This window comes from Microcaecilia unicolor, chromosome 3 (genome assembly GCF_901765095.1).
Source record: "Microcaecilia unicolor chromosome 3, aMicUni1.1, whole genome shotgun sequence".
NCBI lineage: Eukaryota > Metazoa > Chordata > Amphibia > Gymnophiona > Siphonopidae > Microcaecilia > Microcaecilia unicolor.
The window spans coordinates 354,563,948-354,583,128 of record NC_044033.1 but is presented as its reverse complement, the minus strand read 5'-3'; the positions used below and the strand labels follow the sequence as shown (position 1 = coordinate 354,583,128).

Here is a 19,181-nt window from a genome sequence, read left to right as displayed (position 1 = left end):
GAGTAATTGATCACGAACCCCAGTAGTTCTAGCACCTGAATAGTCATTCGCATGGACTGTAGCGCGCCCGCCTCCGAGGTGCTCTTCATCAGCCAATCGTTGACATAAGGGAACACATGCACTCCCAGTCTGCGCAGCGACACTGCGACTACAGCCAGGCACTTTGTGAACACCCTGGGCGCAGATGCCAGACTGAAGGTCAGTACACAGTACTGAAAGTGCTGTGTGCCTAGCCGAAATCGAAGATACCTCCTGTGAGCTGGAAGTATCGAGATGTGTGTGTAAGCATCCTTTAAGTCCAGAGAGCATAGCCAATTGTTGTCTTGAATCATGGAAGAAGGGTGCCCAGGGAAACCATCCTGAACTTTTCTTGAACCAGATATTTGTTCAAGCCCCTTAGATCTAGGATGGGACGCATCCCCCCTGTTTTCTTTTGCACAAGGAAGTACCTGGAATAGAATCCCAGCCCTTCTTCCCATGGTGGAATGGGTTCGACCGTACTGGCCTTTAGAAGGGCGGAGAGTTCCTCTGCAAGTACCTTCCTGTGCTGGGAGCTGTAAGAATGAGCTCCTGGTGGGCAATTTGGAGGTTTGGATTCCAAATTGAGGGTGTATCCTAACCGGACTATTTGAAGAACCCACCAGTCGGAGGTTATGAGAGGCCACTTTTGGTGAAAAAACATCAACCTCCCCCCTACCGGCAAGTCGTCCAGTACGGACACTTTTACAGAGGCTATGCTGATCTGGAGCCAGTCAAAAGCCCGTCCCTTGCTTTTGCAGGGGAGCAGAGTGGGCCTTAGACGCACGCTGTTGATGAGAACGCGCGCGCTGGGGCTGAGCCTGGGCAGGCTGCCGAGAAGCAGGAGTGTACCTACGCCTAGAGTAGGAATAGGGAGCACTTCTCTTCCCTCCAAAAAACCTCCTAGATGAGGAGACTGTAGCGGAAGGCGCACAGTGGGAGAGAGAATCCATAGCATCATTATGCTTCTTGATCTGATTAACGAGGTCCTCTACTTTTTCACCAAAAAGATTATCCTCCCGGCAAGGAACATCCGCCATTCGCTGCTGGACAGAATGATTGAGGTCAGAGACACGCAGCCATGAGAGTGTGCGCATCACTATACCTTGAGCAGCGATCCTGGATGTCACGTCAAAAGTACCCCTGGCCAGGAACTTGCGACACACCTTCTGCTGCCTGACCACCTGGCGAAAAGGCTCGACCAGCTCCATAGGGAGTGTCTCAACCAAGCTGGACAGTTTGTACGCTCGTGAAAAGCTGGTATGACTGGATCTTGGCAGAGAGCATAGTGGCCTGATACGTCTTTCTCCCAAAACATTCAAGAGTCCTAGCTTCTCTGCCTGGGTCACCGAAGCATAGTCTCTAGTACTCCTAGCTCTCTTGAGAGCGGAACCCACCACCATGGAATTGTGGGGTAATTGGGACCTCATCAATCCAAGTTCACTGTGGATCCAGTATTGGGACTCAGCTTTTTTGGGAACCACAGGGCCAGATAGAGGGGCAAACCAGTTTCGCATAAGGACTTCCTTCAGTACCTTATGCAGAGGGACTGTCACTGCCTCTTTAGGTAGAGAAGAATCATCCAGAACCTCGAGCATCTCAGTCCTGGGCTCATCCTCAACCTCCACAGGGAAGGGAACAGCCGTAGCCTTTTCCCTAAAAAAGAAGGAAAAAGACAGAATCTCGGGTGGAGATAGTCTTCTTTCCAGCGGAGGGGAAGGGCCAGAGGGAATCCCAAAGGACTCATCAGAAGAGAAGTACCTGGGACCTTCCTCTGATTCCCACGAGTGCTCCTGCTCAGTGTCGGTACAACCTGTGTCAAGGTACTCCGACACTGGACCTGCCTCGATGCCAAGGAATGATGTCCTCTGTGGCGATGTCGAGAAGTCAACGCCCGATCCAACTGCAGCGAAGCTCCCTCCACCAACGTCAAAAGGGAGTTGACCTGGGTGGCAGCCGACGCCGATGCCACAGGAGGCACTGCAGTTGGAGACCTCACCACAGGAGAAGGGCCAGACACCGTGCAGCAGATGGCACAGAAGGCGCAAGCACCCCGACACCGAAGCTGATTGTTGCAGTAAGCCTTCCAGAAGTTCTGGAAACAAGGCCTGGATACGCTCGTCGAGAGCCGCCATCGGAGAAGGCTGCGGGGCCGGTGGAACAGGTGGTGTCAGAATCCGTGGACGCTTGGGAGCAGGTACCAAGCTGCCAAGAGACTGACACATCGGCACCTCCTGTACTAAGGGGGAGCAGTCCTCTCGGCGCCGACGCTTCTCGGGTGCCGACTCTCTCAATGCCCCAGAGCTCCCTGTACCATGCGTTGAAGGAGAACGATGACGGTGCTTCTTAGCCTTTGCTCGACGCCCGTCATCGAGACTCCTCGATACCGATGAGGACGTGGAATCCTCACATCTTGGGGCCGGGTCCAATGAAGGTCGGTCCCTGGGGTCTGCATAACAAGAGGCCTCGAGGCAGGTGGAGACCCACTTGACACCTCAATGCTCCCAGCGCGAGTTGGTCTCTCAGCAGCCATTACCTCTCTCCTCGACGTCGATGCTCCTGTCGGTGTTGATGACCTCGGTACCGATGTCGAAGGACTGGACTGAGCCCCAAAAAGCTTCTCTTGCTGGGCCTCTTGAGACGCTTGTGTCCGTTTCTTCATACGAAGACATAGACTACAAGCAGCTGGGCTATGGTCGGGCCCAAGACACTGGATACACCAGGCGTGGGTATCTGTAACTGAGATGGTCCGGCTGCACCGAGTACACCGTTTGAAGCCGCTGGGTGTCTTCAATGACATGGAAGAAAAAACGGCTTCGGCGAAATCAAACGACGCGATTGTGCCAAGAAAGAAAAAGCACAAAAAAGGGAAAAACCTGACCGCGCGGCCCAAAGGCTGGCCGCGTCGAAAAAGAAAGGAAACTTTAAATGTGGACAAAAAATAAGAAAACTACTTTTTTTAAAAAATATATATATTTTTTTCTTTAAAAAAAGAAAATAAAAGTGAAAATAATATGAAATTCAGTCGCGAAGAGTAGCTCTCTTCCTGGGCCTGATGGAGCGCAGAGGAAACACTGCCGCACATAACCATGGAGAAAAAAGAACTAAAGAGGCACACTCACGTGGCGGGAAGTCGTTCGCGCATGCGCGGTTCGCGCTGTCCCCGCGACGGAACTGTCTCGAAAGACTTTGATTTTATTCTGCTTGCAAAATGTTTTGCCGATTCCTGGGCCTCTGCGGACATCGACCCATATGTGAGAACAAGCAGCCTGCTTGTCCTCGGAGAAAGGACATTTGCCAGCTGTCAGTTAATAAACTCTGACAGCCTTAATAGTCTATAAAGACATCACCAATCTCTTATTTTTTTGCTGCTTTGATTACAACACCACCCCTCCCCCCGGATGTTTTGATTTGGCTGGACAATTATGACAATAAAAAAAGAAGCTGATACCCTTATATATATAATTGCTATTGCTGTTTGAACAGTTTTGGCTGTGCCTGTATTACACTCAGGCAACACAATCCAAATTGTAAGCCAATTTATAATCAAATGCACTAAACATTTTTCCTCCAGACAATATTGCAATCAAAATGTAGAAAGACAAGGTAGCTATTTCCAGTAGATAAGAAACAAGCTGTCACACTGTAATGTGCTCTTTGTTGCCAGATTATTACATTAAAATTGGAATCTCAATCTCCTTACCGCCAATGCCGCACTGACTCCGGAGCAGTGGGACTACGGGAGGGAGCAGAACAGACAGCGATGATGACAGCATGTATTGCATGCCGGCCACACACTGCATGGACTCAACACCAGCATGGGAAAAAAACGCATGCCGAGCAGTGCACCTGCGCCAAACCGTGCTGTTCAGTGCTGATATCCTGACAGGGGGTGTGCATGCAGTGTATGTGCCTTGTATGGATACGCCACTATCCCCTCAGGAACTGCTTCTGTCCCCACGGGTACCCCGAAAAGCTGCTCTCTCCCCACAGTAATCCCGCAGCCCCGGTGTGGATTCCCACAAACCCCGTTCCTGTGCAGGTCTCTAATTGAAATCTCCTATTAATATCACTTCTCCTTTCATTGCAATCTTATGACTGTCTTCAATCAAATCTCGGCCCACCTCTTCTGTCTGTCGTCATGGGCTGGGGAAATCTGGAATGCCAATGCCTTAGCTCTTTCTCTGTGTTTCTCCCCCTCCCAGACAGAAGCAACAAGGAACAGTTCTTAGAAATATGCCAAGGTGCTTTACAATAGTTCTCAAAACAAAAACACAGCCTTCGCTTTGGCAGATTATTCTCTCTGCAGATTACAAACAACAAACGCCGCTTTGGCAGATATATGCTCTAGGCTGTTTCCAAACAGCAAACATAGCTTTGGCAGATATATTCTCTCTGCAGTTGCTCAACCAAAGTCCTCAAACACAATAGTCAAAGCAGTCCCAAGTTCCTCTTCATCTCAGCATAATGCAAACCCAAAGGAAATACAGCCCTGCCATTTAGAACTTAAGCCATATGGGCTGGGCAGCCAGATTTCACATACTTCAAGTGCCTTCCACAGCTTCCTGATCTAGAATCCTCTTTAGGGTCCTCTTTACCCCAGGTTGGGTAGCCCATTTATTCCTGTGGGTCATCTGCTGTGAGGGAGCTCCTCTTCCTGGGCTAGAGCACTTCCCTCTGGTTCCTTCTCTCTCTCACCCCCTTCTGCCCCTTAGCTCTCTCCTTTCTACTGCAAGCTTTCTCAAACTCTTTCCTTTGCCCCCCTCCCTTCCATTGATTGGCAGATAGTTGTTGTTTAGGGAAACTAGAAACTTTTCCCTGTAGGCAACTTCCCTGTTTCTTATGGAACACTAAAACCCCTATCAATCATTGGGATTCTGCTCCGTGTTTTCTTCCCCTCCCAAGCTTTAAATCTCTTCTAAGTCTCCTTTATACAACCCCAAGTGGGAGAAGTGGAATGGGTGCCCTGTGACTGCTCCTCTCAACACCACACTGTGAAGGAGGCCTCCCAGCCCATCTTCAAATCCTTGCTCAAAGCCCACCTCTTCAATGTCGCCTTTGGCACCCAACCACTCTACCTCTATTCAAGAATTCTAGACTGCACCAACTTGACATTTCGTCCTTTAGATTGTAAGCTCCTTTGAGCAGGGACTGTCCTTTTTGTTAAACTGTACAGCGCTGCGTAACCCTAGTAGAGCTTTAGAAATGTCAAGTAGTAGTAGTAGTATATCACACCAATGTAAATACATTGTCCATTCGCTCTATCCAGATTAACCCACAGTGTCTCTTCTTTACCCTTTAAGTACAGCAGTTTTGTTGCATTAATATTAATGCCACTCCTCTGCCCTTTTTCCCTACCTGCCTTTCCTGAAAAGAGTATGGCCTGGTATAAAGATATCCCAGTCATGGCTCTCCTTGAACTATGTCTCTGTGGCCACCACTAAATCCAAGTCAGCCTCATCTATCACAATCTTTAGATCCAAAACATTGTTCCCCATACTATGGTTACTGATATGCAAAGCTATCCAGATATTGCTCTTCTTTTCCTTTACTGTAAATGTGTTTAGTGTTTTACTTGCCTGGGGAATTTGAAGTACCAGGGTGCTATGTTCACCCTTCCCCACTGAATTTAACTTAAAGCTCTCTTCAGTATGTTAGCCAGTCTGCTGTGGAAGACACTTCACCCTATCTTTGACAGATGGACACCATTCTCCCAATTATCCACTTTCAATCACCCCTCACATTCAGCCAGGTAGCAGCTCTCCCCCTCATACTCCTGATGCCTTCATAACTTCCAGGCACTTTGCAGTAAAGACAGTATTTCCAGTTTCACTGCTGGGTCTGATGGGGTAAAAAAACAGAACTGATATCTCAATAGGTCCAGAAAAGGATGGTTATCTTAGCATAATTACCCCAGGGTAGTAATTATCTAAGGTTAGTTATCCTGAGGTAATTACACTGGAAAATTATCATTACCCTGGGGTAATAATCCTGGAGTATTAATCCTAGGATAAAGACCTCATCGGGATTATCAATTATTATTTAAGAACAGGTTATTTGAATATAACAATTGCAAAATATCAATTGTTATGGCTCTTACTACGAGACTTGGTGATAACTGCTAAATTTATGAATTCATATCACAGAATGCTTGCTGTGAAATCTGGCTCCACTGGCAGGAGGAGATGATGTCTGCTTAAGCTCTTCCCTTCTGCCAATCTTTCTGGGGCAACTGAAGTGGATGATCAAGAGGCAATGAAGCAACAATGTTCACATCTACACCACTTAACCCCTTCCCAGCATGCCAATGCCACATGTAGCCTACTTGCCCCACGAACCATCACTTGGATATTCATGACACACCAGTATGTTGCAACACCTTGGCTGAGAACCACCGTGGTAGACACAATCCACTGCCACTCTGACCCTCTGTACAAACATCTGTTCTGGTTCATTTAAACACATATAGGCTATAGCAGTAAGATAGTGCCAACTCAAAAACTGCCTGCAACAGTTGCCAATCCTGGTGCAGATGCTATCTGTGGATCAGTATTAAATTGCCTGGTGCTCATCAGCGCTGGCTTCTGATGAATCAGCCTGTTAGAATTCTGTCAGTTCAATAATATGATACTAGCTAAAATTAACATTTTATCTGAATCAAAATAAACTTTAATCTAGTTTTGCTTGTCTGTTGAAGAAAAAAGTGAATAATAAAAAATAACTTACTTACTGCCTAAAATAGATATTATTAGTATACAATTCCCATATGTAATGTGAAAGAATAATCAGAATATATAAAAATAACTGAAGGGCATACATATAGGTTTTAACAGAAGATCTAAGAATAAATTGTATTGCCCTTCAGGTATCAAAACTAGCGGAATTACCCAGCATGAAAAAAATATATATACTGGGACAAGGAAGGGTGTCACAATGGGGCCTTTCTACTAAAGCTTAGCATGCAATAACGGATTTAGCATACACTAAATGCTGCATATCTTAGTTTATATCTATGGATCACATGGCACTTAGTGCATGCTAATGTCCTTTAGTGCGCACTAAAAATAGGCATGCGTGAAACGCTAGAGACGCCCATAGGAATACATAGGCATCTGTAGCGTTTAGCGTGCGCATATTTTTAGCACGTACTAAAAATGCTAGAACGCTTTAGTAAAAAACCCCCTAAGCTTTCATAAGATGGCCCCAACATCTGGTGACCAAAGTCACAAGTCTGTGAAGCTCCTGCAGAGCCTTAATTATTCTTAAAACTGCATGCTCATCAAACTAATTATTTATGAAAATGGCAAGAGAGATTCATAGAAAAAAATCTTTATTTATTTATTTATCTGCTATCTGGTTGGAGCAAGCAACAAAAGCATGCATATCAGGCAAATATGCTGTACTGGAGAAACTGAGCCAAGTGGACTTAGATTTCAGTGATGTGGTCAATTCTCTCAACTTTTCAGAAAATGATGAATTCATTCTTCAATAAGATTACATCAAGTATAAATGCCAAACTTGAAGGAGACCTCAAAAAAGTTGCATAGCTTGTTTCTTCAGTTCAGAAGAGCACCTGGATTGAAGAGGCTAAGATTTGCTTGAAAGACTTGGATGCCTCTTGACCCATACGAGACAAGAGATGGAGTTTTAGGAGAAGAAAACGGATGAAGTAGCTGATGAGATCAAACACGTATGGACTGTCAGGCCTTCACAAGCAGGTGATACTGTATTTCTATAATTATATCTTCACAAGACAGTCAAAATATAAGACACACAGACACACATCTTCCGTGCTTGTCGGTCTTCTGATTCATCAACTGCTTCTGACTGACAGATATCCAGCTCGGTGAGGTCCTTTCAACTGCTTGATGCCACATCTGTCTTGGCCTTCCTGGACATCTTTTCCATTCTGATTTCCATCCATCCTTTGTAGGTGCCCAAACCATCTAAGTTGTTGTTGCTGTACCATCTAAGTTGTTGTTGCTATATTATCTTTCAAGTTGTTGGCTTCTTATTGTACCAGATCTTATCCAACCTGTTCACAAGTAATGTTGCTTTACCAATTCTACTTTTCACTTCTTTTGCAGTATCGTTGACTTCTGTTACCAGACTTCTTAAATAAATTGTGGCACTTCTTCTAGTTCAGCATCTTGTTTGTTTATAGTCACAAATTTAATCTTTTTGCTAGATATAATTAGAATAATTCAGTTTGGTGAACAGATTGGGTTAACTGTCTTGACCTGCACTGCCTGAAGAGAACTCGACAACAAGGCCACATCATCTGCAAAATGCAAGCCCTCTAACTGCTTGTTTTCATGCCACGTGACTCCTCTATTTTTATCTCCTACCATTCCTTGGCTAAGCTCAATGACTGACTCCAGTTACTTTTTTTAAACAATTTGTGTAAATGTCTTCCACTGTGACACATTATTCACTTATCCCATACAGGTTTTTGATCATTCTGATGAACTTGGTTGGTGTTCCATATGATTTCATAATACTCTAGAACACTGAAACAGATCAATTCGACTATAACAATTATGCCTATCAGAAAAAAAGGAGTATTTTCAGCCCAAAGCGTTTAAAACACTCCAAACACTGGTGATACTATGGGCCCTGTTTAATAAGTGCGCTAGCATTTTTAGCGCATGCTAAAAATTTGAGTGCACTGTGTAGACTCCCATAAGAATATTATGGGCATCTACATGGTTAGCATGTGCTAAAAACACGCACCTCTAGCGCGGTTAGTAAACAGGGCCCTATATGTTTTGATCAAGTGCAAATAACTCCTTGGGGGGGGGGGGGGCTTATGACCATGGGATTAGACTGGTCCAACATTGAAACACTCCCACTACTAGATAGTTCATGTCAAAATCTGCCAACGCCCCATGAGAGTACTAAACAAAATTCACCCTGCCGTTGGTTAGGGCCATGGATATTCACCAATTTATGATATTGGTTTGAATGAAGTGGGGGAAGGAAGGGGAATGAACCGAGATAGGATTAAAGCTGTCTTATTGTACACAGAAAATGAACTTTTAACTCACCTTGAATACTAGTTTAATGAGATGTTTCCTCAAATAAGTATAATCAATTATTCTTTTATTGTATCACATATATATATAAAGAGCCTTGGACACCATTTGCGTGCATGGGGGTAATTCTATAAAGGTTTAGCCATGTGTAAAGGCCCTATGGTACATCCCCATATACGTAAGTATGATGGTGAGAAGATGGCACACATGTAAATATGCATCATGTACAGACACTTCTAGAGGTATAGTTTGGGTTGAGCAAGGGTGGAGTTGTGTTATACCCATATATTTTACAAAATGTGTAAGTAGATACCTATAGTACATGGCACATTTACTCCTGCTTCAGAGCAGATGCAAACATGTGCCTCAGCATTAGTGCATTAATAGAACCAGTCCGCCATATTGTTTTCAAGGTAGTGAGGATACCACATGTTTGCCACCAGTATTTTGGAGCACAGTGACAGTCTGCCCCTGAAGAAGAAAAATGAAACAGGGCGCTCTGTCATGCAACTTGTGTTTATTATCTATATAAGTGTCTTTTTATGTATTTGTGATGGATGTGTATATAGCTGGTTGGCTATTATTCAGTGGACTGTAATTTTTTAATTGAACATTGATTCTTATTATATGTACACTACTGAATATTGCACTAGTTTGGTTCTTATGAGTTTTGCACATTAGGGGAGGGGATTGATGATGGATACATGAGTTAAAGCTTTAGTCATCTACTAGCATGTTGCAAATAACAGGATCTGTGAACTGCTGATTGGTTCCATTGACTGAAATCTCCCTCTTAAACTTATCAATAGAAATCAAACAAAATAAAACATGGAAAAGAAAATAAGATAATACCTTTTTTATTGGACATAACTTAATACATTTCTTGATTAGCTTTCGAAGGTTGCCCTTCTTCGTCAGATCGGAAATAAGCAAATGTGCTAGCTGACAGTATATATGAGAAACATCAAAGCATTACTTTGACAATCTGACAGAGGGGTAGGGTGGGGGTATGCATGGGGACATCAAAGCATTTCATTGATATTCTAACAGGATGGGTGTTGGTAGGTGAGAGGAGGGTAATAAACAGAGAAATAGAGAAATACAACTTTATGGTTTATAATGGGTTAGAAAACCCAGATCCTTATTAAGTCCTGTCTGTTGGGTGATTTCATAGTAACATAGTAGATGACGACAGAAAAAGACCTGCATGGTCCATCCAGTCTGCCAAACAAGATAAACTCATATGTGTATACCTTACCTTGATTTGTACCTGCCTTTTTCAGGGCACAGACTATACAAGTCTGCCCAGCAGTATTTCCCACCTCCCATCACTGGCTCTGGCACAGACCATATAAGTCTGCCCTCCACTATCCTCGCCCCTCAACCACCAACCCCTCTTCCCCCACCTGCTCCGCCACCCAATTTCGGCTAAGCTTCTGAGGATCCATTCCTACTGCGCAGGATTCCTTTATGCATATCCCACGCATGTTTGAATTCCGTTACCGTTTTCATCTCCACCACCTCCCGCGGGAGGGCATTCCAAGCATCCACCACCCTCTCCGTGAAAAAATACTTCCTGACATCTTTCCTGAGTCTGCCCCCCTTCAATCTCATTTCATGTCCTCTCGTTCTACCGCTTTCCCATCTCCAGAAAAGATTTGTTTGCGGATTAATACCTTTCAAGTATTTGAACGTCTGTATCATATCACCCCTGTTCCTCCTTTCCTCCAGGGTATACATGTTCAGGTCAGCAAGTCTCTGCACATACGTCTTGGAACGCAAATCCCATACCATTCTCGTAGCTTTTCTTTGCACTGCTTCCATTTTTTTAACATCCTCCGCAAGGTACGGCCTCCAAAACTGAACACAATACTCCAGGTGGGGCCTCACCAACGACTTGTACAGGGGCATCAACACTTCCTTTCTTCTGCTGATCACACCTCTCTCTATACAGCCTAGCAAACTTCTCGCTACGGCCACCGCCTTGTCACACTGTTTCGTCGCCTTCAGATCCTCGGATACTATCACCCCAAGATCCCTCTCCCCCTCAGTACCTATCAGACTCTCACCGCCTAACACATAAGTCTCTCGTGGGTTTCTACTCCCTAAATGCATCATTTTGCATTTCTTCGCATTGAATTTTAATTGCCAAACCTTAGACCATTCTTCTAGCTTCCTCAGATCCTTTTTCATGCTTTCCACTCCCTCCTGGGTGTCCACTCTGTTGCAAATCTTAGTATCATCCGCAAATAGGCAAACTTTACCTTCTAACCCTTCGGCAATGTCACTCACAAATATATTGAACAGAATTGGCCCCAGCACCGATCCCTGAGGCACTCCACTACTCACCTTTCCCTCCTCCGAGCAAACTCCATTTACCACTACCCTCTGCCGTCTGTCCGTCAACCAGTTCCTAATCCAGTTCACCACTTCGGGACCTATCTTCAGCCCATCCAGTTTATTTAAGAGCCTCCTGTGGGGAACCATGTCAAAAGCTTTGCTAAAATCTAAATAGATTACGTCTATAGCACGTCGATGATTCAATTCTCCAGTTACCCAATCAAAGAATTCAATGAGATTCGTTTGGCCAGATTTCCCTCTGGTAAAACCATGTTGTCTTGGATCTTGCAACTTATTGGCTTCCAGGAAATTCACTATCCTTTCCTTCAGCATTGCTTCCATTACTTTTCCAATAACCGAAGTGAGGCTTACCGGCCTGTAGTTTCCAGCTTCTTCCCTATCACCACTTTTGTGAAGAGGGACCACATCCGCTGTTCTCCAATCCCTCGGAACCTCTCCCGTCTCCAAGGATTTATTAAACAAATCTTTAAGAGGAGCCGCCAGAACCTCTCTGAGCTCCCTCAATATTCTGGGGTGGATCCCGTCCGGTCCCATGGCTTTGTCCACCTTTAGCTTTCCAAGTTGTTGATACACACTCTCTTCCGTGAACGGTGCTATATCCATTCCATTCTCAGGTGTACTTTTGCCAGTCCCTCGCGGTCCTTCTCCAGGATTTTCTTCAGTGAAAACAGAACAAAAGTATCTATTTAGCAAATTGGCTTTTTCTTCATCGTTATCTACATAGAGGGGCATAATTGAACGAAAACGCCTATCTCCATGGGCGTTTATCTCCGAGAACGGGTCCGTGAAGGGGTGGACCGAACCGTATTTTGGGAAAAAATAGACGCCCGTGTTTTATTCAACAATGTGTGAGCTGGGCGTTTTTGTTTTTCAGCGATAATGGAAAATGAAAGCGCCCAGCTCAAAAACGAATAAATCCAAGACATTTATTCGTGGGAGGGGCCAGGATTCGTAGTGCACTGGTCCCCCTCACATGCCAGGACATCAACCGGGCACCCTAGGGGGCACTTTTACAAAACCAAAAAAACAGGTAAAGAGCTCCCAGGTGCATAGCACCCTTCCCTTGTGTGTTGAGCCCCCCAAATCCCCCTCAAAACCCACTGCCCACAAGTCTACACCATTACTATAGCCCTAAGGGGTGAAGGGGGGCACCTACATGTGGGTACAGTGGGTTTAGGGGGGGTTGGACGACTAATAAGCATTAAGCAGCACAATTGTAACAGGTAGGGGGGATGGGCCTGGGTCCACCTGCCTGAAGTCCACTGCACCCCCTAACAACTCCTCCAGTGACCTGCATACTGCTGCCAGGGAGCTGGGTATGACATTTGAGGGTGAAAATAAAAAGTTGTGAAACATCATTTTTTTGTGGTGGGAGGGGGTTAGTGACCACTGGGGGAGTCAGGGGAGGTCATCCCCGATTCCCTCCAGTGGTCATCTGGTCATTTAGGGCACTTTTGGGGCCTTATTCGTGAAAAAACAGGGTCCAGGAAAAGTGTCCTAAATTCTAGCTAAAAACGCATACTTTTTCCCATTATCGGTGAAATGCGCCCATCTTTGTTCGGCAGATAACCACGCCCCAGTTCCGCCTTCGCCACACCTCTGACACGCCCCCATCAACTTTGTCCGCATCCGCGACGGAGTGCAGTTGAAAACGTCCAAAAATCGGCTTTCGATTATACCGCTTTATTCGTTTTTGTGAGATAAACGTCCATCTCCCGATTTAGGTCGGAACTTGGGCGTTTTTCTCGTTCGATTATAAGCAGGATAGCGGTTCACTATATCTTTTAGTCTCACAATTCCCTTTTTAGTCATTCTCCTTTCACTAATATACCTGAAGAAATTTTTGTCGCCCCTCCTTACATTTCTAGCCATTTGTTCTTCCGCTTGCGCCTTTGCCAGACGTACCTCTCTCTTGGCTTCTTTCAGTTTCATCCGGTATTCCTCCCCTTGTTTCTATTGATAACCTTTAAGAGTGGACTAACACGGCTACCACACCTCCCTCTTAAACTTAAAATTTACAAAAATATAATTATAGTTGTGTGTCAATGCTCTAAAAACTATGTATAAAATTTTGGGAAGAGGCTTTTTTTCTATTGCCATTTTATAAACCTACATGTATAAGTGGTGCTAATTGGTGGGGGGGCAGATATTGTATCAAGCTGAGTTTGGGCACTAACATACATTAAAGTAAGTAAAAGGGCTCTAACACAGTTGTGCTGCCCTAGTGCTGCATTATTAAGATTATCCTTCATTACATATGAGATGCAAAACATGCAAATGCATGTAAATGAGCTCCCTCCCTGCACACACACTTCTATCGGTCCTCATCTGAGATTCAGAACAGTAAACGCTTACTGCTTTGGTGACAAACCACAATTAACTGCCACTCTGCAAGTCCTACCTTCAGTAATTCAGTGCCACACTTGTTCTCTGCCCAGGCTGATGCAGCAAGGCTCACACTGTGGTGAGCTCATTGTTAGATAGACTACTATTGAATCAGGGGGAAAAAAGCATTGCTTTTACAATTTGATTTATCGAGTGCTTTCAATCTGGTGAATCATGAGGCTACGGTATCTATTATAAGTGATTTGGGTATAGCTGGTAATGTTTCAAACTGGTTTTGTCACTTTTTAACTGATAGATCCTATAGAGTAGTCAAAGAAAGGGTCTTTTCAAAATGCTGTGCAAGTACCTGTGGAGTGCCCAGGGCTCACCACTGTCTTCTAGTTTATTTAATGTTTATTTACATTCTTTGGGTTTTATTTTGGAAAATTCAGGTTTTTGTGTTTATATATCCGCTAACAATATAACAGTGTTTTTGCCTGTGGCTGGTAATTTGGAGCAGGCTTGTCCTTGGATTCTAGATTGTTTGTCCTTGAGAATCATGAATGATGAAACATGCACTGAAATTAAATAGAGACAAAACTAAATTTTTATTAGTAGCAGGAAATTCAAATAGCTGTCACCCAATGTCAATCATGGTAAATAATACTGAATTTGCTTTATCATCATCAATTAGAATTTTAGGAGTTCTTTCTGACAAAACATTTGTACTAGAACCTCGTACCAATCAGTTAATTAAAAAGTGTTTTCTTTTAAAGCGAAAGCAACATAGAATTTGCAAGTATTTTGAATTGGAGCAATTCAGATTGCTTGTGCAGGCATTGTTGTCGCAGATAGATTATTGTAATTTACTCTTCAAACTCTACAGAATACCTCAGTTAGGTTAATTTTTTTTCTCTACCCAAGACAGCAAGAATATTGATGTTTTATCAAAAATTACAATAGCTTCCAATTGAGGGAAGGATTATTTTTTAATTGTTATGTGTCCTTTATAAGGTTTTGTAAGGATAACTACCTTCTTATATGCACACTCACTTTCGAATTACTATGCAAGGGAGAAACCAAAGAAAATATTCACCGTTTTCGTTACCTTCCCCTACAGCAGTGATGGCGAACCTATGGCATGCGTGCCAGAGAAGGCACGCAGAGCCCTCTCTGTTGGCACGCGCGCCGTCGCTGGTCTATCCGTCCACGCACCATCGCTGGTCCATCCGCCCTCCCTCCCACCAAGCACCAGGCCGCCCGCCCACCGTCCCTCTGAGCATCAGGGCCTCCCCTCCTCCGAAATTTAAAAGGCATATCTGGTCGGGGTTAAGGTGGCGTTGGCAGCAAAAAGTGTGTTGTTTGCTCGGTGCACCTTTCGGCCTTCCCTTCTGTCTCTCAAGCTCTGGTGCCGCCGGTATTTCCTGTTTCCGCAAGGGCGGGACCAGAGCTTGAGAGACAGAAGGGAAGGCCGAAGGCGCACCGAGCAAACAACACACTTTTTGCTGCCAACGCCACCTTAACCCCGACCAGGTATGCCTTTAAATTTCAGAGGAGGAGGGGGGGCCCTGGTGCTCGGAGGGAGGGTGGGAGGGCTGGTGCTGGGTGGCTGGAGGGGAGAGTAGGGTTGCTGGACATGGATGGAAGGCAAGAAATGAAGAAGAAAGGAAGAAAGTAAAGAAATAAATGGAAAGGAAGCCCTGGAAACAGAGTTAAGAGAACAGATAGAGAGCAGCAGAATCAGAGATTAGGACCAATATGGATAGAAAAACAAAATCACCAGACAACAAAGGTAGAAAAAAAATCATTTTATTTTCATTTTAGTGTTTGGAATATGTCCAATTTGAGAATTTACATCTGCTGTCTTATTTTGCACTGGGTATACTGGAGCTGTAACAACTTACAGAAATGATTTATAATGAAAGAAAATCATGTTATTTTTTTCTCCTATACTAGTATAATATTTTCAATGATGTCTGTTTATATGCACCATGGCTGGTGTAAAGGGGTGTGGCTATCATAGGGGTGGAGTCATATGTGGTGACCCCACCCATAATGAGTACCAGCACCTGTTATTCAGGTTAAATTGCCCTGTTGACACTTTGCGATAAATAATTAGATTTTGGGTTGCTGTTTGGGCACTTGGTCTCTGAAAGGTTCGCCATCACTGCCCTAGAGGGATGAAATCCTTGATTTTATTTTATGCTTCATTAGTTTATAGGCAGCTAAAGTGTGGGGTGACCTTCCAGAGGATCTATGAAGTATAACTCATTGTTATTGTTTTAGAAAACATTTAAAAACTTTTCTGTTTAGAAAATATGTTTTAGGATTGATGTCTTGAAGTATTAAGTTTTTTGTTGTTTTATATTGATTTTGTTGTTCGCTGACATATTACTGTAATCCGCTTAGAACTTAAATTTGTTTTAGCAGACTATAACTTAAAATGTTATGTTATGTTAAGCACGGGCCAGCTGCACATGGAGGTCATCACATGTGTGCGCCAGTAGATCAGGTGACCTCTGTTGCTGCTGGCCCATGCCTGTGTCTATGTGAGACTTAATGCATCAGCCTGGGCAAAGTGCGGTTGTGCTGAATTATTGAAGAGAAGAGAAGGAGACGGTACTAGGATGTCATGGAGGATCCTGGGTAGGTAGGTGGTCACTGAGAGGCTCGTACACTCCCACAGGAGGTGAAGCAGGAAGTGGGCATCCTCTCCATGCTAAACAGTAGCTGAAACCCGGTTGCAGCTTCCTCCCTGCCTCAGGGCAGCAGTGCTACCCCCGCCCACGCCTCGACACCCCCAATCTTCGCCGCACACCAAGACAGTGCTGGCTGCCTGGAGCTGCAAAGAGAAGAAAGCAGGGAGCACACAAAGCTGTACAGTCAGGGAAGGGCAGGGCACAGGAGATTCCCGTGGGATCTCCCCTTGACCGCAGCACACCTGATGAGCCACAGTGGCACACTGTTTGAAAAGTGCTGATCTAGACAAAAGGTGCATGATCCTAAATGCCTCTTTCAGAACAAAATATATAGCACTGATGCTTTAAGCTTTCATAACATGCAGTGTGAGTCAAGAACCAAAGAGGGAAATTAAACTTATGTGAAGGAAGCAGGATTAATTGTACAAAACTTCCCAGCAAAAGGAAATGTCCTGTCCATCCAGTATCGAGGTGATTAGTCTTGTTGCTAATGTGGAAAGGAGAGAGATTTTACTTCTGCTTTGACTTAAATTAGCTTCAGAAACACAATGCAAGATGAAGAAAAGGAGGAACGATAAAGGGCAGGCTTTTCTATTTAATTTTGTCATTCCCAAAGCAACTATTTATTGGTGCTGAAGAACACGGATTTTGCTCACCTGGTACAAGATTAGTGTAAGTTCCATACCTGTGTTAATTCAGCCTACCTGGTTTGAAAAATGTTCATCTCAATGTAGCTAAAAGGATCTGCATTCTCTTAGCCACATGGAGAAAAGATGCTTGCAGTGGAAATGGATTTGATTTTAAAATCTATGCATGGTACTTTACAAACATCTCTCTGCCAGTGCCCACTGACTTTGCAGGTGTGAGGTCCCCAAATGTTTGAATCCACAGACCTTGTAAGGAATTTACAAAGGGAAATTCTCTGTGTAGTTTTTCCATGTGAAAATCAGCTATGGGTATCTATGGGTAAAAACTAGCTATGGACTTTGCAGCTATAAGAGTAAATAAAAATGTGTGTGAGTATTTTGCTGCCCCATCTCGTGAATTCCATTCATTATTTTTTCTAAAAAGAACACTGGTCCCTGGAATCAAGAATTAGCTAGCCAGTTGTTTTGTTTGTATGTCTTATTTATTTAAATCTTTATTTATTTATGTATTTTGCCAGACCTTTTTCATAAGGCTTTTGGCCTACTTGGGAGTAGGAAAGTCTGTAGCTTGTGTGAACTATATTGGGCACCAAAGAACAGCAAAACAAATCCAAGTGCTCTACCTGACCAGGCGTGTGAAGGCTTAAATCTAGTCCACATGTAAACTCTGAATGATGCTCAACGGTCTCCAACAATGGGGAAGGCTTGGCAAAGTCCCAGAATCTGTGGACACAAACAAGCAAACACAATTCCGTAAATAAAGCACTGTGTTACTGTTTTAACAACAAAATATGTCGACAAGACTGAAGCAGCAAAGGCTGCTTTTTAATAAATTGATCCACTTTACTAAAATAACAAACAATAATGGAAGAGATATCTGTTGACCTGTAGTAAAAATACTGATAATTACAGACATAGCCGTATCATTTAGGGGCCCTTCTTCTAAAATGCGCTACAATTTGCAGTTACCACAGCTTAACACGGGATATTACTGCAAGGTAACTGCAAATTTTATATGGCCACTTTTCTGTACTTTCCCAAAATATTTTATAGCAGGTTGTGCATTAATGTTGTCATTGGCATGCAGTAACTGCTGAGAGAATGCAGGAACACTTACCATCTTCTATTTTGGAGGCGGTAAGTGGTACTGCATTAACTCTGTGTTAGGCAGTTAGAGCACACAAAGTGCAGCATATTAACTGCCAAATGCGTTCTACAGTCACTCTCTGCCCATACCATGCCCCCTGAAACCAAAGCACTTACTCCCGGAATCTCTATAGTATGCCTAAAGATTGTTGCCAAAATCACCGCGGATTCTAAAACAATGCACATAATTTAACATGCTTAGGGGCCCTTTTACTAAGCCGCATAAGGCTCTACGCGCACCCAACGTGCACCAAAATGGAGTTACCACCTGGCTACCGCGTGGCTCTTATGGTAGTTTCATTTTTGGCACACATCCAATATGTGTGTCAGAAAAAGTTTTTTATTTTCGGACGAACGTATCGGACGTGCGCCAAGTGGCATTTGGCGTGCGTAGTTCATTACCACCCGGTTACTACATGAGACCTTACAGCTACGTCAATGACTAACGGTAAGATCGCAGTTACCCAAAATGGATGCGCAGCAATTTTGATTTTGCCACACGTCCATTTTCGGTGAAAATGTTAAAAAGGCATTTTTTACCGGTGCGCTGAAAAATAATTCTATGTGCGCCCAAAACACGCGTCTACACTACCGCAGGACATTTCTCAATACACCTTTGTAAAAGGGCTCCTTAACAAGCTAATGAGCACTGATAACAGCACTTAACAAGCAATAATGAGCACTCATTGGCACTGATTAGAATTTAGGAACACAACTCGCTAAGCATGTTCTGTAACGAAGTGCATCAAACTTCTAACATGTGCAGGTAAAAAGGGGCCTGGTTATGGGTGGGGAAATGGTCATTTCCTGGGTGTTGCAAAATTTACGTGCCTAGTTATAGAATATGGCTTAATGGGCATAAATCTACGCAAAAGGATTAACACCATGTTTTCGTTGGTGTAAATGGATGCGTGTAGATTTAGGCGTTAAAATATGAACTAAGCGTATTT

General features: G+C 44.0%; 1 protein-coding gene across 1 annotated transcript in view; it reads right to left on the bottom strand.

Annotated features, from left to right (window-relative positions):
• The window catches only part of PEX7 (peroxisomal biogenesis factor 7), a 295,842-nt gene that overhangs the window by 5,354 nt on the left and 271,307 nt on the right, over positions 1-19,181 (bottom strand). Inside the window, 1 exon segment of the mRNA XM_030198517.1 lies at positions 17,709-17,808. Within this exon segment, the coding sequence (XP_030054377.1) occupies positions 17,709-17,808 (100 nt within the window).